The sequence below is a fragment of the Strix uralensis genome, chromosome 2 (genome assembly GCF_047716275.1).
Source record: "Strix uralensis isolate ZFMK-TIS-50842 chromosome 2, bStrUra1, whole genome shotgun sequence".
Taxonomy (NCBI): domain Eukaryota; kingdom Metazoa; phylum Chordata; class Aves; order Strigiformes; family Strigidae; genus Strix; species Strix uralensis.
The window spans coordinates 89,663,682-89,687,627 of NC_133973.1; the positions used below are offsets into that span (position 1 = coordinate 89,663,682).

Consider the following 23,946-nt stretch of genomic DNA (forward strand, 5'->3'; position numbering starts at 1 on the left):
GTGTGCTGCATACAAGTACTTGCACCGACCAAAGAGCTGCAGCGGGTGCTCCCTGCTTGGACTCAGCAAGTTGGTTCGGCATCTGTCTGCCAAGCATGGGCAGCTGTAAATAAAAATGCGGTGGAGTAATTCCATGCTCCTGTCCGCTGCCCGTCTGCATGTTCTTTTAGAAATTATTTTCTCTTTCCTTCCTGACCTTCACAGGTTTATGCGGTATGCAGCTGCATGCCAACGGCAGGCCAATACTTTTCTAGAGTTTAGCTGCATTTTTGAAAGGTGCAGTGCTTCGCTCCTGTACACATAAAGCAGTGCAGCTCTGCTGGCACGACCCACCTTCTTGACACACACTCACAAATGTCACAAGGAAGTTGTGTGACAAGCTACCATTCTTCATCTGCATTCACCAATGTCTTTGTGTCATCTCCTTCTAATCCGTGGACTCTGACAACATCCACGTTGGTTCAGCATCTCTCTGCCGAGAGTGAGCAGTTGTAAGTAAAACCTGGAGGGTTTTCTAGTCTGGAGCAGCCTGGCCAGCATGTCCCTCCTGTCCCTCCCAGACGACATGCGTCGCCACGCGTAACACACTCCCTGTAATCTGAAGTTCCCATGCCAGCTCCCCAGCTGGGGAGATGTGCCGGCTGGTGGGCACTGGCTGATGGAGCTGGGCAGTGGGCCAGCAAGGCCTCCTGTGAGGGCTGGGATGGCTCTGAGGGCGGTGCGGGGCCGCTGCGGCTCAGCGGTGCGCGACTGCAATCTGCTGGCCAGCGCAGAAGGGCACGGCGCCTCTCTCCTCGCCTCCGCCGAGGTGGTGCTGGGGCCGCGTCGTGTCCCTGGAAGCCCAGGCATCAGAGCTCGTTGGGGAACCCAAGCAGCAAAAATAGATGGTCACCTACGAGGGCAGAGTCAGAAAGCACTGGTGAAACCATGAGGGCAGGAACAGGCGTGACTTTGTTGCCTGTGCTTTGGGGAGTCCAATGAAAAAGGGGTCGTTCCTGGCACCGGAGAGAGAACCCTTACTGGCAGTGACTCCGGTGTTGCTTTGGCCCCTTCTCAACGCCTGCGATGCCCTCAGGGCACGGCAGGTTGACAGAGATGTGCAGTGCCCCCTTGCCAGGCAGTAGGGCTCGGCAGGGAGCCCCTGGGGAGCTGGGATGGGGTCCTTTCCAAAACCCGAGCAGCAGCAGCAGCAGCAGCAGCCCTCACTGTCCCATACTAAAATGGCAGGTTGGCAGGCAAACCATGCTCTTTTTTGATTTTTTTAATGTTTGGGTTCTTTTTTTCTTCCCCCAGTTTCCTCAGGTGAAACGTGAGTTTTTCAGCAGTGCCAATATCTCAGTGTCTACAGCTCTTTGGAACAACTCCTTACTGCGTCTTTGGGATTCAGGCAGCACCAGCCAGTGCTAGGATTGCCAGCTGGCATGAACAGAAAAGAGAGACTTTGCCTCTTTCTGTAGGTAGCGGGTCAAAGAGCTCAAAATGGTGAGTCTTCTGACCTTGCCGAGGTGTCTGCCTTGCACAAACAAGCTTCAGCAAGTCCAAAAGGAGCACTGCCAACATACTCTGGAGCGGTATGTTCCTCCAGACCTACACGTTCTCCCAAGGGCAGGTGCGTGCTTCCTGTCTGGGGCCATCTCTGTGCACCTCGGAAAGACCTCCTATACTCAGAGCAGTGTTCAGAGCCTTTGGAAGATGGACAAGAGGGTCTGCTACACACCTGGGCTTCTCATTCATCTTACCTGCTCAGATTCCCTCAGTTGCCCATCCCTGAGAGCTCTGGCTCCGGCTTCCTCCTCTTCCTGCCTGGCTGCCCATCGCTCCCCTCTTCAGAGCTCGCTCTTCTCTTCCTGCTCTCTTGTGAAGAGCCTGGCAACCTTTCCATGCAATAGTATGGTTAGACAGGTAAAGCCATGATAAACATGAAACAATTCTGCTCTTCACCAAAGCTAGCTCATGTTACCTCCTCTCCCCAGACGAGCTCTTGAGGTGTTGGTTTTCTGGGGCTACAGGAGACACCTGCAATGGAAAGGTGGAAGGTCACAGGTGGCAAGGACCTACCTGCCCAGTTGCTACCTCAGCTCTGAAAGGCAGATCCCTCGGATGGGTTTGCACAGCCCAGCTGAGCCAGTTCTGGCGGCATCACCGCCAAAGTGCAAGGGCCAACCTGCCTCAGCCTTACTCTGCGCTCTTGCAGAGCTGCAGGTTGGTGGATGATCTTGCTTGTCCCCGCGGCGGCAGCACTCCCCCTTCTGAGGGGGGAGGCTTTGGTCGTCACGCTGTTTGTGGCCCTGACATACCTCTGCTGCTGCTGCTGCCAGCCCCGGTGCCAGCGGCGACTCATCCGATGTGCCAGCAAGCCCAGCCACCTCCTCCCCAAAGAGTTCCTCGTGGTGTTCAATGAGGAACTCCACCAGCTGCGTCACCTGCACACAGCAAACCATTGGTTTCCACCTAGGTGCGACAGCCTTTCCCACTGCTGAGCCTGGCTTCTGCGCAGCTGTGGGGCTGCTCTTGCCAGCAGCTCCCCCACAAGCGTTTGCTGAAGAGAGGAGGCAGCCAGGTACCTCTGAACAGCAAAGCTGGGGCGGGCCCAGAGGGCTGTAGCCGGCTGGTGAACAGAGCGTACCTTCCCCGTGGCCTGCACCAGGACGTCCAGGGGAAGGGTGTCCTCCTCAGCTGGGCTCAGGAGGTTTGGCCCCACGCAGATGGCCAGGTTGCTGGCAGTCATCCTGCTGGTGGCTGCACTGCTGCTGATGTTTTGCAGCAGGGCCAGCAACTGTCTGAGCAGGACCAGGTTGGCCTTGGGCAACTTGCTGGCCACCCTGAGGGAACAGGACGACAACGTTAATACCGTAAGTGTTGTCAGCACAGGCCTCCCGGGCTGATCTCCCCCAAGCTCGCCCGAGGGAAGGCTCCCTGGCCACGCCTGCTCTCCAGCAGAGGGACTGCCTTCGCTGAGAGACGGCCGCCTCCCTCCTCCCTCCCTCCCCTTCTAGCAAGAGTCCCTTCGTGGAGCAACCCGCAATGCCTGCGGGCAGCGCTCCAAGGAGAGACGTGCTCTGCTGTGCCACTTGCCCCCAAAACCCGACCCCACAACAGCAAGAGGCGGCTGGCAGAAAAAAAGGGCGTTTCCAAGGAGGCCGTCACTCTGCAGACAACTGCCAGCCTCTGCCAGTCCCCGCGGAGCAGGCAGGCTGCTCGCCACACTTACTCTTTCAGTCCTGCCAGCTTCTCCTGCCTGCTGGTCTTCTGCAGGGCACTCATCCACTCCTCGTAGAGCTCTGCCTCGAGGAGCTTGGAGGGGATCTTGCGGAGGAAGTCCTGCAATGCCAAGGGATGCGGGTGAGGACTTGACCACCACCGCCAGGAGCACAGGCAGCACCCCTGGCGCTCTGGCTGACGAGCAGGCGGCCGCGTTTTGGCTCCTGCTCTCGCAGGTGCCCACCAGCACCGATGGAGCCGGGAGCTGCCGGGCTCTAGGTCAGCAGGGTTCACCTTCAAGATGACGGCCAGCACGCGCGCAGGCTGGCTTTCGAGGTGGACCTCTGCTCCACTGTCGAGAGCCTCGTGGAGCTCCCGCAAGGTGTGCTCGCTGGCTGCCAGCCGGAAGATCCCCTCCGTGGATGGCCCGTGCTGGTGCAGGAGAGCCAGCAGGTCCTGTGGGGCACAGAGGAGGAGAGTTGCTTGGCTGGAGAGAGGCCCTGGGGCAGGTGAACCTTCCTCAGGGCCAGGAGCGAGTCTGGATGACGGAGCGGTGGCTGGAGGTTGGGGACGTGGGGAGGAGCCAGCTTTGTCCCAGAGTCCCAGCCGGGGTCCCTCTGCTTGGGACGCCGCCTCTCCATAGGAGCCAGCGGGGTGGGGGCCCGTGGCCAGGCTCGCTTACCTGGATGGGCCGGGGCAGCGTGCCGTCCTGGCTGCAGAGAGCTGCCAGGGGCCGGCCAAAGAGAGCCCCGCTGCCAGCAGAGCCTGATGGCCCGGGCGCCTCTGCAGCGGCCGAGGTCCCTCGCCGTGCGAAGGGCCAGGGCAGCCCCCTCCTCCTGCCGCGGGTCCCACCTGCTGTCAAGGGAAAGAGAGCAAAAAGCGCTGCATGAGAGCCACCGGGCGAGTGCTCCCGGACCCTCTCAGCGCTGTCCCCCCACCACCGAGCGCAAGGGAGAGGCATCGTTTGGGAACAAGGGGTCCTGGGGGCTCAGCTATCTCCTGCATGGAGCGATGGGGATGGAGGTGCCCTGAGGGGAGGGGCAGCAGCCCCACTGCAACACGAGTGCCCCCCTGCCAGAGGAGGAGAGAAAGGCTGTCCTGCCCTCCTCTTCTCCAAACTCACCAGCCGAGGGGCCGTGTCCACCTTTCCCGCCAGCAGGGACGGGTGGTGGCCGCTGCTCTGCACCCGCCTGCAAGAAAGGCACCGTGCTCACCGAGCAGCCTCGCATCAGCAAGGGCACCCGGTGAGCTGCAGCGGCCCCTGGCCATGTGTGAGAGAGAGGTGGGATGGCCAAGATTGACCCCTGAACGATCCTGACCTTTGCCTGGCCCTCGACCAGCCTCTCCAGGCTGCTGGCGCGTAGTGTCGTCACCTGGGCAAGGGGAAGAGAGCAGAAGGTGAGAAGGGATGCACCCGATGCTGGGCTGGAGCAGCATCTGGGGGCAGAGCACAGACAGGAGGGACACTCACTGCCTTGCGGCGGCAGAGCTCCTTCATCAGGGCCTTGATGGAGGGCAGCTGGGTGACCCGGGCTCCCTCCACTCGTTCTGGTGGCCTGTGTATGGGCAAGGGGCAAAGAGCTGTGTGAGACCCAGGCTGCATTTTCCCTCTCCTGCCAGCCCAGGGAGCACTTCTGAGCTGCCTCGAAGCAGCCGGGTACCACCTGGCAGTGGAGCACAGAGCAGTGGCAGCCCCAGGTGGGGCTGGGGCTGGGCAGGTGTTGGCTGGACAGAGCCAGGCAAAGCAGCTCTGCCAGCTCTGCCTGCTCAAGAGCTGCCTGCAGCCGTGGGGGCACCTCTCCCCAGCCTGGAGCATCCCCCGTGAGGTGAGCACGGGCCTCCCAGGCTGAAGCGCCAGGCCAGGCTTACCCTTGGAGTGCGCTGACCCAGAGCTCCTTCTCCGCCCAGGAGCTGCAGAAAGAGAGGAGAAGCAGCCTGAGTGCCCGCTGCTCCCCAGCCTGCACGCAGAGGCGGGCGCCGGCACAGCCCTGCCCCGTGGGGACGGCCACAGAGGCAGGACGAAGCCCCGTGGGGCAGGACAGAGGCGCTGCCCAGTCCTGCTGTGGCATGTGGCACTGAGACTCACTGGAAGGTCAGGACGCACGAGCCGCAGGGCCAGACGAGGACAAGGGAGTTGGTGGTCTTGTCCTCCTCCTCCTCGGGGCCATCACCGGCCGCCCCTATCCTGCCGCTCAGCACCTGCAGCTGGCCCAGGGCCAGGCAGAGCTGAGGGCGCGGGGCGCTGCCACGTCTGCAGAGAGGAGCGGCAGGGAGTGACCTGAAGCTGGCCGAGCCCAGTGGCTCCCCTCTACCGCCCACCTGCCACAGGCACGGCCATGGGTGCCTCCAGCACCAGGGTGCCGGGGGCCTGGGGCTGCTGCTTGGGTGCCCCTGCCCTGGTGCCAGGGCCGGGGCTTGGGAGGAAAGGCAGCAGGGCTCTGCAAGTCTTACCTGGACTTGGCGATGACCAGGGTGTCCCTGGAGAGGAGGAGGTCCCTCTTCCTCGTCTTGCGGCCCTGGGTCACCCTCACGCGCTGACGGAGCAGCGGCTCGGGTGACCCCGGGACAGGCCTGCAGTGCTGCTCGGGGTCAGGGTCGACCCTGCAGAGCAGACAGCGTCGGGCATGAGCAAGGCGGCTGCTGCGGGGCCCGGCTGTGCTGGCGTGTCCCCGAGCCGCGGGGGGAGCTCACCTGGAGCCACGGCAGCAGTTCACCTGGCCCATCCCGTCGAGGACACGAGAGGCCTCGCTCTGCACACTCTGGGGCTCAGGGCCGTGCTCCGACGGCCCGAGAGAGGCTTCCGCGGGGGTCCTGATGCTCTGCAGGTGCTGCTGGGCGAGACCCCACTACGACTCTGCACTGGCACAGCACCGTCCCTGCAGGCACTGGGGGCCGTTGCCAGGGCAGCGCCGGGTCAACACAGAGGGACATTGTGACCTCAACGGTTGTGCTGGGGGTGCTGGGGGGGGCGGGGCACTGAGGGGCTCTCCCCAGGGTGCCCGAGTCTCTCTCGTCCCGGGGAGGCCAGGCCTGGGCACAGCACTGCAGGCATGGCCTCACCAGCGCTGAGCAGAGGGGAAGGGAGCAAACACATGCTTTATCTTGTCATCTGCTACAGGCATTCAGCACGGGTTTCTGGGCACCATTTCACCTGGCTTTTTCAGGTTTTTCAGGTCCCTTGGCACGGACGGTGCTTCAAAGCAAAGCGTCAGCACTTGATGCTGCAAGAGCGAGGCTATAGAGACCAATGAGTTCGCCCCTCAGCCTTCTTTTCTCCAAACTAGTCAAACTCAGACTCCTTAGCTGCTCCTCACAAGGCATGCCTTCCAGTCTCTTCACCGGCTTTCATGCCCTCTTCTGGATGCATTTAAGCACCTCAACATCCTTTTTAAATTGTGGGGCCCAGAGCTGCACACAGAGCTCAAGATGAGGCCGCACCAACACTGAATACAGCGGGGTAATCACCTCTTTTAACTGGCTGGTTATGCTGTGTTTGATGCACTTCAGGATGTTGTTTTCCCTCTTGGCTGCCAGGGCATGCTGTTGACTCATATTGAGTCTGCTGTCGACCAGCACCCCCAGATCCCTTTCTGCAGGGGTGCTCTCCAGTCACATCTACCCCAGTTTATACTTATGTCCAGCATTACTCCATCCCAGGTGCAGAATTCGGCATTTGTTCTTCTTAAATTTCATCCCACTGATGATTGCCAAATGCTCCAATCTATCTAGATTCTCTGAAAGGCTTCTTGTTCCTTGAAAGTCAACAGCACCTCCCAGTTTAGTATCACCAGTAAATGTACTAGGGATGCTTTCAACTCCTGCATCCAAACCATTAATAAAAATATTAAACATAACTGGCCCTAGAATTGAGCCCTGAGGAACACTGCTGGTGAGTGGCTGCCAGCCAGATACAGTCCCATTCACTACAGCCCTTTATATGTAAGAAGCTGAACTGTTAGTCATGGCCACCACTATGAGACTCTGTGCTGCCTGGAGCTGGGCCACTGACAATCTATAGGGAAACATGACCTGTGGAATAGGATCTGTTAGTCTACAGGTAACCACAGACTGCTGGAGTTGATGTCCTTAGTCTATGCCATTGGCTGATGCTGTACAAAGAGGGAAGAGCCAAGGCTTGGTCTGTTGCAAACCACTGTGCTTCTGGGATGTTGTCTTTGATGACAGTGACTTCTGTGCTGACTGCCAGCATAGGCACTGCCATGTTCTGTTACATTTTGAGTTTGATATGGTTTGTGGCTTTCTCTCTGGTATGTTTTCTCTCCAGTGACAAATTACAGGAGAATTACTTCCTAGGAGCTCAGCAGAGTATCCAATACCTCTCAAATGGGGATTGCTACTGGTGGGGGTCTTCTACCGAAGAACTGTATTGTGAGCACAGGAGTCTCAAAATGCCCACTTCTGCCCACAAGAAAACCCTCCATCTTACAGAGATTTAATAAGTTATTCTTCATCTACATAGTAGCAAACACAAACTTTGGTTACAAAGCATACCTTCACTCTTACAATTCTTACTAGGCATTTACAATTCCTTTCTCCTACTATGGGGTTCTATGTGCTTTGCTTCTGTTTAGTTTTCTTCCTTTTTTTTTTTTTTTTTTTCCTGTTTCTTCTTTTTTGGTAGTTGTTTAATTGTAAAATTTGGGAATTTCCAACCAAATTCAACCACTATGGCAGTAGGGCTATCCTAGGGATGAATACGCCAAATTTAAAGACTCCTGTAGGCTGCAGTTCCATTGGCTGCACCAGAACTATGCTAAGGTATAAACTTGTGGATTTGTGAACATGGCCATCCTGCAGTGTCAGCGCAGGAATATATGCTCAAAATGTAATACATTCAGTAGCATATCCAGAATACAGTATAAGTAATATTCTCCCTATCTTATTTTGATGCCAAGCAAAATAATTCTATTTGTGGAGTTTTCCTGAGTTAATGCCTTTGCGACCTGAAGTTCAAACCTAGTCAATAGGATCTATAAGATTAATTTCAAATACAAATAAACATTATCAATAATCTGACCACCCACAAGCAGTTCTGCAAAGAACATACTTCAGGAAGAGATTTGAAGGAAGACATATGATATTACTCAAAAGACAGACGTTGGCATGAAAGAAAATAAGAAAAAAAGCTAGTTCCATTTAAATCTATCACAAAAGCTCCTTACACTTCTGTGAGGTCAAAACTTGCTGTTCAAGCTTCCATTCATTTACTGAGGCTGTAATTTATCTCTCAGGGAGTAGCAAAAGAACCAAAGTTTGAAGAGTAAATGCAGTATTTAACTATGCTTATCCAAGAGGACAAGACCAAGACCATCATGGCACACACTCCTTGCACATGTCCACTTTTGGAAAAATCAATCCATAGATGATCTTGGGTCCTGCTCTCACAAATCCCACACAGAAGCCAGTTTAGGCAAAACCAAAGGCATGAGTGAGTCTTTCTTCAGTACCACAAAGCCATTACACAGATTATACACTTTAATTTTATTCCAGGAGTTCTTAAAAAAGATTCATACAAGTCCTGCTACAGGAAAGCAATGCGACTCTCCTATATCAACAGATTAAGTAGTAGAAATTATTATCAGTAGAAAGTGCGACAAGGCACTTCTGTTGACTTTCTCTAGAAAGTCAGGAAAATCTAAGTGGTATGAGCAATTGTAACAGCTGAGAAATACAAGAAATTATGACAGAGGTGAGATATAAGAAGTTCTAACAATTACGATTAAAAAGTTGGGAGAGAATTTATGTATCCTTTGTGTCCTTAAAATAACGTTTTTAATACAAATACATCTGTAAACTACTGAGTAGATATATGATCTGAAGTTAGAATACAAATATGCTTAAAGACACTTTCTAATATTAGACTGAAGTGAATCAAGCTTTACTACTCTATTTGGATTATGATAAGCTTCACCCTCCTCAGTAGCTGCAGAATAAAATGTAAAAATTCTCTGTAAAAGGTGTTAAATATGTTAAAATACTATACGACACATTCACAAAGGTATGAACAGATTTTTTGCTTGATAAGAATTGATGAAAATATCCATTCTTAATTTTCTCTTAATTAAATCTTATTCAAAAAATCTTAAAAAAAAAGAAGTAAAGAAGTATTCTACAAGACTTTCTCTAAAAATAGATTTAGTGATTTTCCTTTGTGAAATAATCAAAGTTGTCTCTACAGGATTACCAAGAAGAAACAATGTCTGTGCTCCCTCTTCTGGCTTTGCAGCGGCATTGACCTAAGCAAATCCTAACCTTGCTGACATTAGGGCTGAGGCCTGTGCACGACAGAAAGAACAAAAAAAGTAAAGCACTGTACTGTTTCAGCTTCCTTAAAGAGAAAAATTAAAAATTGTTTCAAATGGAAATTAAAATGGTTAAAAAATTATTCTCTTTCAAAACTTCCTGAAAGTTTTTTCCAAGATCTGACAGTTGAAAAATATAAAAATGCCTTGCACAATGGACGACAGCGCTTTTCCAGTATTTGTAATACTGCAGTAATTTTTAATAATCCAATCAGTTATAAAAATCCTGATCTGTGCGGTGGTCAACCTGAGAACTTTAAAATAATAGTTTATCTAATTAACTATTCACAAAGAAGATTTAAATAACCTTTTTAATGCTAAAATTAGATCCTTTTTAACTGTCTAATTGTGAAGCAAATAACTCCCCCAAAACAAACAGTAACAGAAATAAAAAATAGATAGCCTCATCCTCTCAGGAGCAATTTATTTGTGTATTTCTGTAGGAAGAACTCATACAACCAAGACTTCACAGCTTCACCATATGTGATTCTGTATACAGTAGTCTATTGTGAAGAAGGATAGTGTAAACAGTACAACTTTCACCTCAAATATGAGAGAAGGTATCCTTTAAAATTCTTTGACAGTGTTTCTAATATATTCAACATGGAGCTCTTACATCTCTAGTATGAAGCCATCTTTAACGACGGCTGGCGTTCAGTTTTAACTGAAAAGGCTATTTATTTATAATTAAAACTAAACTAGTAGTTTCAAGATAAATGTCTGCCACTTGTGATTATTCTTTTCATTTATCAGACGTTTGATTATGATCTTAGCTGAACCATCTCAGAGGCAAAGGAGGTTCATACTGTGGCTCAGGAATGTTTTACGTCCAGCGTGGTCTACCCTGCACAAACGCTGGCTCAGAAAAAGAATTTTTCTCTACGCTTGTTCAATTTAACAGGAAGGTGGGCTGGGCATGAGGGGCAGCACGAAGGGCAAAATCAAGATCCTGCTTGCATCCTCCTATGGTTTCTGTATGACTAACATCTGAAATGGAAAGGATACAGCGTCTTCTATTTCTGCATAGGATTTGCATAGCAAAATACATGATACAGTGCCAATTCAGCCACTCCAGGAGTCAACAGTCCATGTGCTATACAATGTGGCCCAAAACTGTAGGCTTATGGCCGAAAACGGGGCAGAGCATGAGCTGCTCTGTAAGACGCACAGTAGACAGGAGCATGGAAATAACATTTGGGATGCACCTACTTAATTACTAGGAAGTCAGCCTGTCTTCCCTAGAAGTAAATCCCTCACACAAATCATGTGCTTCATGGTACAAAAGATGAGACTGCAGCACCACCATCAGTATCACAGCTGCCTCCAGCCTGGCCCAGGATCATGGAGCCACCGTGTTCCTGCAAGGCACTGGGGCCTTGTGGCCGTCTCCGCCACAGCAGTTTGCCCGAGGGAATTGGGGAATGTGGGCAGCCGCTTACTCCACGTGCAGGCACAAATCCAGGTGTGGCTCTGCCCTGTAATCGTTTGCTCACACAGACCGGAATGCCACAGTTGGTACTTGCTGACTGCACTAATAAGATTTCTGGAAGATGAAGCTCTGCTGATTGGTGTCATAGGGGCAGAATTAGGAGCTACGTCTTTCCTTTCCTGCTCCACCGCATTTTGGGAAGAAGAGGAGGTATTAATTACACCCTGGGCCCTTTCCCAGTCATCCTTCCCACAGGCACAAGCAGGGGCCCAGCTTAATTTTGCTGCCATTGGCAAAGTGGAGCAATCCTGTCCCTGCGTTAGTACAAGCTAATGAGCAAGTACACAAGTTGTCCCTGCGTTAGTACGAGCTAATGAGGTTCCACAACATGAGCGTCTTGTATTACAAAACTGACCCATCTTATTTTTTAAAACACAAGACCATCTAGAGATACACAATATAGACTTAGCATAATGTGACTTCAGAAGTGTGATGTATCTTGTTAAATATCCACTACTGGTAATGTCTCTATTTAAACAATAATAAAAACCATAGAGTCTGTATATTTGACTTTTGACTAACAACTGGTTCTGACCTTGGCTTTCAAGAAAACCTGTTAAACAACTGTTATGTCAGTTCAAAAATGCAATGCTCAATTCTGTGACTTGCAATCTCAGGCTAAATGATACATGCACCAGCTATAAATACTTCAAACGCCTGTGGCTTTGGGACACTGTCAAAAGCCTTTCATAGAACTATGGGATGGTTGAGGTTGGAAGGGACCTGTGGAGGTCATCTGGTCAAGCAGGGCCATGTAGAGCCCTTTTCTCCAGCTGTATCACCTATCTTCTTCCAGCAGCAACAGAAAGCAGGAGAGATACACAATCCCACAGCTTAAGGTCTGTTGCATAGAAAGACCATGGTCACGGAAAGTCTTCTAGTGTCCACAGCATATTTCATGATTAAATTTTTGTGGTTTCAAGATTAGAGGCAGACATTCAGATCTTAAAGACCATCTGCTCTAAGAGCTTTTACAGGCCCCAGTTTTTAAGTAGCGATGGCTCAGTTTGATTCAATTCACTATGCGGGAATTAACAGTAAAAAAGCAAAGACCTAAACATTCATATAAACATTGATCTTTTTGAGGCACAGTCAAGTAAGAGCAATATGAAGCTGACCTGTTGCTCTGTTGAAGCACTTATAGGTGTATTGACAGGGAAAGGCAGAAGTGCCTCAGCTTTCAGATGCTCGGGAATTGATAGACATTTGCTATTTGTGAAGAAGAGAAGGGGAAGTCTGAAGACTGGATCCGTTCTGTGACATTGTCATCAAAACTCATACTGATGACTCCTGAGATGAAACTCACTATAGAGTAGACAAGAAGTGTAAGGAGGAATATCATTTGACCCTTCTACACAGAGCAAAGGCAATATATCTACATATGTACAGATGTACATCTATACATATCTAAACAGCAACTAACAGCAAAACCCAGAACTCAGTGAAAGCAGAAACTAAAAATCTGAACAACATACAAAAATGTTTTTGTTCCATCAAGCCATCCTGATGCCATCCAGTTTCATCCGTTCTGCTGTTTTATCCCATGCATTGATGCTAGGGGCCATGGTATGCTACAAGGACGTAGAATCCTTGATCTACATCCACTCAGGTACATCTGAGTCCTGTAATGCTTAAATACTTTTGCTGGGAGACACTAAGGGCCCCAAGTCTGGAACTGGTGGATTACATCCGCTACACAAAACCAGAATCACATTTAACATTAGTAGAAAACGTACAATGGGAGATGAATGTTTAAATCCAATTGCAAATGCAATTGTGCTTTCCTAAACAAAAAGATGAAGCATTAGAAGGATAGATTGAAGAATTTCATACTGCCATAGACCAGTCTGGCAGCTTCAAAAAGATTAAACACACTTAAAACAAAAACAAAAACCAAAAAACAAACACAAACAAATAAAAAAGAAGAATAATTAACCTTTTTTCTGTATGACATAAGCACTGACTGATGAGGGTAGGATAGGTTCGGCAAAAAGATGGATGTACCCAAAAGTTTTTCTCTTCTACAACTACTTTTTGTATTAAAAAATTAAAAAATTAAAGGGACAAATCTGAGTTAAAAAGAGATCTATGGACATTTAAGAAAATATCAGCTTTCAATGAAAAATCTTTAAATTGCAAGTTTACACATTGATAAAGATTGTTTATGAGCACAAGTCCAATGGCTGGCTCTGGAGAGGAATCAGTGGGAATAAAATCTCAGAAATCTCAAGAAGGATTCATATCTCTGTCTTGGCTGGCAACATTCAGCTCTCACGTAAGTAGGTGAAACAATAAAAATGTGAATAAATACAACCCATTATTTTTAAACGTCAAAGATCACTAAATTGAGTTAGATAAGACTACGGCAAACTAAGCACACACCAAACCTATGAACTTTGGGAGTCATACATGAAAACATCTATACTACTCTGAAGAACTTAACAAAGATTTTATAGGAATCTGTAATTCTGATGCATGAATAAATAAGGGAATTAGAGTTGTATTACCTTATTAATATAACAATTTATATTTTAAGATTATTGATGTTAAAATGCACTTTTTATATTAATCCACATAAAATATATGTCTGTTTTTGTATTTTTGAGATTTCTGTTATTTAGATCCTATTAAATATTTGGTATCCATAGACCATATACATGATACAGAACATGATTTAGCAACAGGAGCTGATTATTTAAATGAAGGTGTTAAACTGTTGAAACCTAGGAGAACATGTTCAATTCTTCTTTAGCCACTCTCCAAGCTTTTCAGAGATTCATTTTTTTCCTTGCTATTTTCTTTGGGGTTTTAATTGTACCGGTAGGGATGAAATTTAGGGTATGTTTTGTTTTCCCTTGGACAGTTCGTGAATTTTAGATTAAAAAGCTGCAAGAGAAATAGAAACTTATTTCTTTCATGGAAAAATGACATTGTAGAAGTTAATAATTACTTTGACCCTTTGCACAGATTCTCTATTATGTTGCATTAAATGAAACATGATCTTCAGGGGTTTTTTCAGTTTAAGTACAGATTTCACATTTGACTAAAGTTTAAGTAAAGGCTATTGCTTATTTTATGTTTTTTAAATCGAACCTAAATAGGAACAACCTTATGTATAGAAGCCACTGGTTTCCTCAGATCTAATAAATAGTTTTACTTTGTACTCCTCTAATTCCTGCTGTGAAACGAAATGAAAATTGCCTTAAAGATGCCACGGAACATTGCGGTCACTTCTGAAGACATGGGGTCTAAATCTTTATAAGGCCTTGAATTTCAAGTCTGCAAACCCTAGAACTGGCAATGTCAGCAGCTTGTATGTATGTATGTATGTAGGTATGTATCTATCTATCATCTATCTATTTAAGTTACCCTGAATATTGTCACAGAACTGTTGTAACAGCATAATTCTATCAACACAGTAATGTTCAAAAATTACCACATGCAGACAAGTCTTATCCAACGCATAAAATGTATTTATGAAATCCTTTTGCTGATCACAAATTTCATTTACTTAGAGCACTCTGCTTCTGAATGGCTGGAAAGCAGTTTTGAAAATGGAATGTCAAACACAGAGAAGTTGCTACCATGGTTATATCCATACATTTTATGTGGGGAAGCCTTAGAGGCTGTGTTTTCTCGGTGGCCGTTGTATATTCAAGGATCAAAGGTAGTTACAAAGATGAAAGTGCAGTGGGCTGACACAGTGCTTGCCTGAATTACTTCCACTAGACACTGGCTTTTGCAAAGGATTAAGGGCCAGATCCAAAACCAAATTTAGATTCTTATCACAATGCCGAATTTCTGTGTGCCATTCCCTTCAAAGACCCATCAGAATCCCAAGCTTAGTGACCCTTTTTACATGTTCAGGGGGAGTTAACTTACAAGTTGGTGACTGTGAGCCAAGGACTTTTTAGGTGTCTACAGAATAGTCTCCAGAGAATTTCAGGCTCTGGGGCTCTGGTGATTTTCTGTCTACTGAGTGGATGCGCTGTTCACTCTCCACTATGCAAGGAAACCGAAGTATATCTTGTAATTGGGAAGTCCTTACTGAAGTAAGTACCTACTAAGCTGGCAGTTTATGTGGTTGGCTTGCTGCACTTTCCAGTTTCCAACAAAATTTCAAGGATGATAATAAAGCCTCAAATAACTGAGGCATCCTTAGCGTCCTCCAGTTCTTATTTAGGTGTCTCAGATACTGGATTTCTTGGCAGTCTCTCTGCTGAGGTCGTGTTTCTCAGTGGCATGCAAAATTGTAAATAAGGGTCATAATCGCCAATAACCCTTGCTCTGTTACAGATATAGCAAAGTAAAGTTGAACGTTTCCAAACAGAAGTACCAGCGGTCCGTGGTGGGTTCCCAAGGGCAGGATGAAGCGGGAGACAGACCTTGAAGGAGTTCCCATGCCAGGGGAACATGCAGGCATCCTATCTTATATCTGAACAGGTCTTCTTGCCTTCGTCCCTGCTCTTTAGGGCTCCCTCTGCTGTTATCCCAACTCTGTGTTACAAGGGTAGGACTTCAGGATGCTCATAAATTGACAGGTCAGCCGAGATCATGATTGCTGTCTAATCTCAGTCAATTACCTGAAGTTCCTCTGTATCTGAGAAAACCAGGCAGGCAGCTTGAGAGTCATCCACTCTGCCCCAAGAAAGAGCAGTTTCCTTGAAATACTTGCCTTTGTTCATCAACCGTGCAAAACGCCTCACTCAGGAGCTCAGGTGAGATGCCCATCTTCGGAAGCCCAAACTGACTGAGGTACATTCACCGTGGACATTTTCTTTCAGCGCTCGGTTAACCCAGGGTACTGGTGAAAGCAGTGGCATATGTTAACTTTTCGTGGGAAGGCCCTACACTGGTGGGCACTGGTTTTTGGGGGACCAGTCCATGCACTCCCAGCACCGTTGCCTCTGGCGGTGACCGAGCAGCTGGGTGGGCTCAGCTCCTCCATCAGGTCCCCCCTGCGGGGCCTGAACTGGCCAGGGAACCCCCACGTGCAGGTCGGTGTCGATGCCCACTGGCCCACAGCACTGCCCCATCTCACCCCACGTCGGGCTGACGGCGGGAAGACGTGGGACTTTGCTGCCAACTCTCATGTTTTCAGAGAATTTTTTTTACTCCGACCTTTTTAAAAAAAAAAAAAGTGTTTATTTTTTCTGTCAGCTGCAAACGTTTATAGGAGTTAATGCCACGGGAGAGGGAGTACTCGTTGTACTTTTCTGCGTCTCCAGGGCTCACTTCCTTAGCAAAGCACTCTCCCCACTACCCGGGAGACCACTCTCTCCTCACGGGAGGGCGACAACAGGCCGCTCTCACCCGCGCCGAGCCGCCTCGGCCCGGCCCGGCCCGGCCTGGCTCCGCCTCCCGGCAGCCCCTGCGCGCCGCCTCTCCTCGCGAGACTCCTTATTCTCGCGACGTCGGGGCGCCGCCATCTTACCTGCTCGCTCGCTCGCTCCGTCTGGCTCTGCGGCTAAGGGGAGAGGGGGGGGCGGTGCATTTCGGAGCCGCGTTGGGGGCCCGTCGCTCGTTGGGCCCGTCGGCCGCGCTGCCCTCCGCTCGCCGCTGAGGCGGGGGAGGGGGGGGAACTGCGGAGCGGCCGGACCGCGCTCCCCGGCCAAGGACCAGCGAGAGCGGGGCCCGTAGGGAGCAGCCGCTGCTCGGCTGGTTCCGCCCCCTTCGTGGCGCTGGGCCTCCGGCCCCTGCCAGGCGGCCTCTGCCGAACCGGGAGGCGGCCGCGGCCTCGGCGGGAGGGAGTAGGCGCGGCGGGAGCCGGGGTCCCGGCCGGCGGGGCGGCGCGGACCCCGCCGCCGTTGTTGCTGCTGCTGCCGGGGAGGCGGGGGGACCGGGCCGCTCTGGATGGTGGTTAAAATGATCATAGAAAACTTCGAGGCGCTGAAATCCTGGCTCAGCAAAACCTTGGAGCCCATGTGAGTAGCCGCGACCCTTCCTCTCTTTCCCGGCCCCTCCAAAATAAACCTTTCCTTGGAAAAGACGGGGATCCTCGGGGGCGGGAAACGCTGTGCCGGAGGGGCCCGCGAGGGCGTCCCGGGAGATGCCCTCCCAGCGCCCTTCTCCCCTGGCCGCCTTCTGTGGGGGTACGTCGTTCCCCCGTTCTCCCGGCGCCGTCCTCGGCTGGGAGGTAGGACCGTCTTTCTCCGGAGGATGCAGCTTTCCCCCCCTAGCGACCGCCTTCGTCTTTCCCTTTGTAGCCCACGGTGAGCGGGAGATAATGTGTGTGCGTGTGCAGCTCGCTGTTCCCTGCTCTCAGCCCCCGTAGAGGCCAGGTTAATAACCATGGCTAGCCGCCCTGCCCAGTGACCTTCTCTGAGAGAGCTCAGGAGCCGCTGGGACGTCTTCCAGCATCCTGGGATCTTCCCAGTAGCATTTTCCATAGACTCGTCGCCCGTCGTTCTCAGTTTTGAATATTTGACGCTCTCTTGTTTACCTGCCCCGAATATAAATTGCATCAGTAGAGCATTTGGGAGTAGGAGCCCCAGAGAGTAATTTGCCTATTTGTGAATACCTGCTTGGCCTCTAAGCATAACATTCATGTGAGTAATTTGGGCTCTTCTGCAAGTAGCCCATGTTTTCCTTCTCTGAATGACATTTTAGTGGAACTGAGACGTGAACTTGGTTTTAAAAGTTTTGACTTCTGGAAGTATGGTGTCTATAGATGTTTTAGATCAAAGCATGCACATGTCATTCTGAAACACCATTTTAACATGTCTGAACTAAATTGCTGGAGCTTGATTGGAGTCAATAGAACTAGCACTTATAAACTCTGGTGTTAACTTTTCTTCTGAAATGTTTGGACATGGTTGGTTTTACTTTGATGCTATTAAATGGGGAAAAAAATTAAGTTTGCTTTATGGCTTCCATAGCCATTAGCTAAGTATATGTATGAAGATGTATACTTGTATGGCTTATGCTGAAATAATTTGAGAAAGTTACAAGATGCTGGGAGGTATGTAGGAGAGATTCACTTGTGTTTTGGGGGGGTGGGTGTGGTCTTTTTTATCATAGGACCTAATCCAAACCACACTGAAATAGTTGAGTCTTGAACTTAATTTCAGTGGACTTTGAATTAGGCCTGCAGCAAATTACGCCAAGTGTGTTTATATAAAAGGTTTGATCCTTAAGACCATGATAGGATTTTTTTTCTTATTTGCAAAAATCCATCTTCTTATAAAGGTGTAGTTTTGGGAAGGTGAATTAATATTCCTCTTGGGTCAGTGTAAGGTAATAGTAGAATAATAGAGCACACTGACAAGGTAATATTAGAGTAACAGAGCACACTGTGTTCTGTGGTAATAGATGCAGCTAATCCTCTGGTGCAGAATGCTCCCTGTTAGTCTTTGGCTACTTTCTTGCATGAATATACTGTTAATGACAATCAACAGTTTTACATCAGTATTTAGTGTGCTGGTCAAGAGGCTTGGAACAGACAATATTTAGCTTTGGAAAATCTCATTTCCAAAATACATGTTGGTAATTTGAAATGATAAATCATACACACCCCTCAATTGGTCAGTAGCTGGAGATTGGTATGTTAGCTTCAAACAGTTTACAAGGAGCATTTTTAAATTATGTGAAATCTGAAACTGTTTGTGATGTTTACAGGAGGGCTTCAGCTGACTTCAAAATCCCTTTATTGAGTAAATACATTAGGTTCTTTGGATTTTGCAGATTTGTATCCAAAATTAATTTCTACGGTTTTTCTGCTCTGAGTATTGCGCATCAGGAGCTTAAGTTTAATTTTCACCAGTGAATAATAAAAGTTTCCTATTCACAAGATAACAAATATCGAAAGTTTGCCAGATACTGTTTAGCTAGAGGTCAGTATGGTTCCTCAGTCTTTCCACTCAAGCTCTGTTCATTAGTGATGTGTAGTAGTAACTTTTTATTCTGGTAACAAACTCGGGTTGTTCCATGTTTCTCTACTTGTTTGAATATTGAACTGATACCTACTAGTGATAGTCAACAGTTAAAGGATGAAGTTGGGATTTTCAGCTTTTGGAATCCGTGTAATTTTCTGCTTTTTAGCACTAAAAGGACCAACTTGTTTCTGTTAGGTTAAATGTGGTGTGTGAGCCATTCAAATGTGGTTCTCATGCTGGAAGACTATGTCATTGGGTAGGGAATTGCTGACCTGGAGGATGTTCAGTTCTCTGAATTTTTAGCTATGGGAGGAAACAAGCCTGTAGGGACTGTAAAATTCAACTGTCACTCAGTTTTGTGCAGTTTTGTCCTATGTTACTGCATTATTCCAATAAATGTTGAAATTGGCGGAAAAATATTGTCATTTCCTAGCAGTCAAATACTCTTGGAGCTGCTTCTGATCTCAGCTATCTGAAATGTGTGCCTACAGCCATAGCTTCTGGCTGTATGAAAATCTCAGTGTGCAGTTACTTCTAAAGAAGTTACTTCTAAAGAAGTAACTGCTGTTGGTGCAGTACTAGAACAATGAGGCTCTAAGCGCTGGTAGTCTGGAGACCATAGACTGAGAATAATTTTTGACTTGGCACATTTTTTTGTTTTATTAAAAGGAAAAGATAACTGTTTTTATCTTGTGGCTCTTTCAGAAACCTTTAGCTGTGAGATAGGCAGCTGAACTTCCTAATAAGACTAAGGAAGATACTACTCCATTAGATCATTATGGAGATGTTGTCTCAGTAGTTTTAAGGGGAGAAGTGCATTTAAGAAAATAAATAAATTTTATACACGTGTATATAGGTCTGTCTTTATGTGCTAGTTATCTAGAGCTGAGTAGTTAAAACATGCTTTATTTTCCAAGTTGCCCATTTACAGGTAGCTAACAATTTTTAATCAGGGTGTATAGCTTGTTCCAAAAGCTGTAACACATGTACTTCTGAAATACAATGTTTCAGAGCTAGAAGATAGCAATATCCATAAAAATTGTTTAATTTTATCATTAAGTCTTATCTTTAAACTATTTTAAAGCACTAGCAAGAATGGTAACTTTTTAGTGTAATGAAACAAGTGTGTTACATAATTGTATGGACTGCACATGATTTGACTGTTGGATTGCTTTCCACATGGTGCCTCTGGGAAACACTGTTTGTAGACAGCAGTGTTTGGAGGAGAGAGGTGATGGAGAATTTTAAGTTTTGGAATTTTTTTGCTTGTTTCTGGTGTGGTGTTGTGGTTTTTTGTTTGTTTCAGACTGCTGTAATGCCTTTGACAAAGTCTTGGTGATCCTCCACACACACACTCCTTGTCTGAGTTTGGTCTTGTTGCAGTGAGGTGGAAACTGCAAAAGCTACCATGCTGGAGCACTTACACAGTCCAGCTCTGCTTGAGGGGTCATAGATCTCTAGCAATTTTCAACAGTTCCAAAGGCAGGCTGCTTTGTGGTTTTGGAAATAAATCTTTGAGCAGCTCAGTTTGGTGGATTGAGAATTACTAAATACGCACACAGAACTGTTACAGCGATGTGAATGTAGTACCAGTGTAAACAAAGTGGTGAGAGTAATTTTTTGTGCTGTGGCTGCTCTCTATTTGACTAGAACTGTCTTGTATGTTCAACTCCAGTTAGTTCTCTAAAGGCGGCATTTGTCAACAGTCTTCCTCATTGCTTGCAGACAGCAGTATGCTTAGTTTCTAGTGTTACACACTTTTTCTTGTCCATGGCATGGCTCCTGTAAAGTATCTGAAAATAATGTTAAACTTGGAATATAATCGCACGTCTGTCACTTTCAATTTCTGTACTAACAAGGTCCTCACTGAGCCATATCTGTTGTGATGGTTTTCTTTTCTGCAAGTCCATTCTGGATCCTGTATAAACTGTGTATACAATCCTTGCTGGAATATCAGGATCTGGCTTGTCAAAGTTCCAAGTAGAGATGTCCTTTTCATTTTTTTTCTGGAATTTGTTTGAATCTCTACCTGTGAAAAAATTAGCTCTTTTGTACTAATGCTGCACTCACCATTTTGCCTTGTAAGACACTGTAATGTTCTCCCCCTTGCCCTAATTCTTTACAGTGGAAAATTTTCTTATTTTTTAATTACTTTGTGTAAAATAAATTTAATTAAAATCTTCTGGCCCACTGAATTTTACTTGCAAGTTGATTAAGGCTCCCATATCTAATTTTTTCCACTTTGCTGTTTCTACATTTTTATGAAAGTTTGTTCATGTACTAAATCAGACTTGCAAGGAAGATGAAAAAATTGCTAAAACAATGTTTATGCAGTATTTAGGCATACCTCATTAAAATGGAAAGGTTTTTTGCGTTGGTTGATTCTGTAAGTGACCATGGTGTTGTAACTACTTATGTCAGAGGGAATAAAATCCAAATTGTTTAAATAATAATTTGAGTATATTTATCATTGGAATATTTTATGGCAAACAGCATGCTCTGGTGTTCAGTTATGCCTTCACGCTTCTGTTTTTATTTGCCATACTTTTCAACCTTTGTTAAATCCCACCATATTTTCTGGCTGTTTGGATCTTTGCTTAATTGTTAATAGGTTACTGGTTAGTTATCTTCACCAGTTACCTGAAAAAGGTAGTGAATAAAAAAGGTTTGACAATGGTGTAAGGAATATGCTAATAAGCCAAGATACTGAAAGAATAGAAATAAGGTAAAATGAAAAACTGGCATTCCTTTCCACATACATGTGACACACCATCCTCCCAATAACGCTCATTGGCCCACCAGAAGGTTTCACTCTTGTTTTCCATGAAACTTCCTGAGAAGTTCAAAAGCAATAGATGTTTCTCTTCATTTCACTTACTCTGTTAACACTGTGCATTAAGCTATTTATAACTATGTTAAATAAAGCACAAATGCATGTCATTGGTATGTTACTCTTCTGTTAGGAAACTTGATTGTTCACCTGACTCATGGAGAGCTGCTGTGTTTGAGAAATCGAGGTTCCTAACTTAGAGTGCTGATACTGCTAAGCTTCCGTGTAAAAATACTGTGATAGAATTAAAATATTGATATAAAAGGTATAGCTGAAAGCAGAAAATAGAGAAAATTACTGCTGTTACAGGAAACATTTCTTGTTACACCGAACATCAGGAGTGAAATGGAACCCCTTGGCTGCATGGCAAGTCATAGAGACACTGTGACGATTTTTGCTTTCTGCATTGAATGTGTGTTGGACAACCAGCAAGCTGACAGCTGTTCTGCCTCATGAGAGCTGTCTGGAATCTAGAGGTGGCATTTTAAGGTGCCGGTTACTGGTTGCAGCTGTATGAACATGTCATATCTGGGTATCATGATAATTTAGAACTATTGTAATGACATCTGTAACTTACATAACAGCACTGGAGGCTGTTGCATTCCTCAATATCTTTCTGTTACTTTAAGTACGGTTAAAGAGTTAGTGAAAGTGAGCATTGTAAGAGTGGTCTTTCTCATCTACAGTAGTGTCTCAATATAAAAGTTGGATATTGCTGAATGAGCCTGTCATTCATTTTACTAATTGAACACTGTAGCTTTTTATAGATTTTTTTTTTTAGTAGCAATGCAACAGAAGGGTACAACTGCCTAAATTAGACTAGCTGCTCTGCCCAATATGCAACGTATGTTTTTCTGCACCCACTCAGTCCTGCAAATAAGATGCATGTGTCTCAGCCTTCAAACATAGCCATGCCCACCTTGGTTGATGTCAAGAACTGAGCAGTATTCTAGAGAAGTATAAATGTTAATCAACAAAACTAGACTGAAATTTAGGTTGTAAATTCTCAGGATCAGAGTACGACAAATAGCATGTGCCTACATGTTATTTCCTCTACAGAAAGACCATTCACTGCCTGGAGGCCTTCAGACATGCTTTTGCGGTTACAGTGTATTGTGCTAATTTAAACTTGTCAAGGAACTCGTTTCACGACTTGCAGCACCTTTTTGGTCTGTACGTTAATTTTAAAAAAGGAAGAAAAAAAATCCCTCATGTAGTTTCTTTTATCATCTTGAAAAGTCGTGCGTGTGTGTGCACTAGCTGTGTCCAAAATGAAGTCTAGATTGAGGGTCTTGGCATTAACTTCAGATAAAGGCAACTAAATATAACTGCAATTATCAAGTATTGTTGCATTACAAGGAAACTTTATGGAAGTTTCTTTTCTTTCCTTGCTCCTCTCCCTCACCCAAGCATACTTTTTCTCAGAAGTGAATAACCCTGTTTATTTTGTGAAAACTGTCAGATTACAATTTGACAGCTTCAGCATGAGGATTTTTTCTTTTTTTTTCTTTTTAATTCCTCCCCCCCCGATGGTAAAAAGGTTATGTACCCTATGTACCCTGTAGTTAAACACTACTTATGTATATCTCCCTTTGGGAATTTGAATACATTTTCCGAACACTGTCACCAGAGGGTAGGCTTTGGAATACTAGATTTTTTTTTTTCATAGAAAAGGCACGTAGAAAAGTGTGAATGAAGCTTATATTGCCAAAAAACTTTAAAAAATCAAATTCATTTTCCATGTAATGGTTGAATTGTTGTCAAATAACGGTAAAATTTAAGCAGCAGGGTTTTTTTCGCTATGCCGGTGAAATTTTTAGCAAAAAGAGGATTATCCGCTGATTAAACTGATTTCTGTAGTGTTTACTACAGCACCATAGTACCAGGTTTGCACCAAATACTGTAGATACTGCTTTAAAAAAAAAGACCAGAAATAGTTACTCTTTTAGAGCTCCAGTTCAAAGTGGCTACCTTGCTTATTAAGAACTGACTTCAGTGGTGAATTGCAGCGTGAAGAACTTCATAGCACTGGAGGTGCGGGTTTTTCTGAAAGGAAAATATCTGGGTTTAGGTATTTCAAAACTTTCTTCAAGCTAATTAGTTAATACTTTAAAGGGCTTCAGCTTCGTATATATGTAGGAAGCCTAGAATATGTATCTTTACTCATTCTGTGTTTTGCTGGAAGATGTTATTCAAGGAAGTCAGACTGGAGTAGGATAGGCAATGTTA

At 46.4% G+C, this 23,946-nt stretch overlaps 2 protein-coding genes across 17 annotated transcripts in view; one reads left to right on the forward strand and one right to left on the reverse strand.

Moving 5' to 3' along the window:
• Positions 1–660: 660 nt before the first annotated feature.
• On the reverse strand, positions 661–16,366 carry LOC141940008 (uncharacterized). The gene is made up of 16 exons (XM_074860781.1): positions 16,226–16,366; positions 5,893–16,134; positions 5,653–5,802; positions 5,288–5,452; positions 5,071–5,112; positions 4,673–4,757; positions 4,521–4,574; positions 4,325–4,391; positions 3,884–4,056; positions 3,496–3,657; positions 3,212–3,321; positions 2,627–2,822; positions 2,298–2,423; positions 1,961–2,016; positions 1,740–1,874; positions 661–892 (listed from the first exon to the last, which is right to left on the reverse strand). Exons 2-15 carry the CDS (start codon positions 5,922–5,924, stop codon positions 1,754–1,756), a joined length of 1,539 nt encoding a protein of 512 aa, XP_074716882.1. The 5' UTR covers positions 5,925–16,134; positions 16,226–16,366; the 3' UTR covers positions 661–892; positions 1,740–1,753.
• Positions 16,367–16,455: 89 nt separating this feature from the next.
• Positions 16,456–23,946, forward strand: part of RBM26 (RNA binding motif protein 26) — a 74,244-nt gene continuing 66,753 nt past the window's right edge. For 12 of the 16 annotated variants that reach the window (XR_012627614.1, XR_012627616.1, XR_012627615.1 and 9 more), the window contains exon 1: positions 16,457–16,937. Coding sequence is in view for 6 of the 16 variants with exons in the window: in XM_074859440.1 (XP_074715541.1) it covers positions 16,867–16,937 (71 nt within the window). In the remaining 10 variants the exon portion in view is untranslated. Of the gene's footprint in view, positions 16,938–23,946 lie in introns of all 16 variants that reach the window. The other 4 variants (XM_074859445.1, XM_074859441.1, XM_074859443.1 and 1 more) reach the window with 2 other exon arrangements.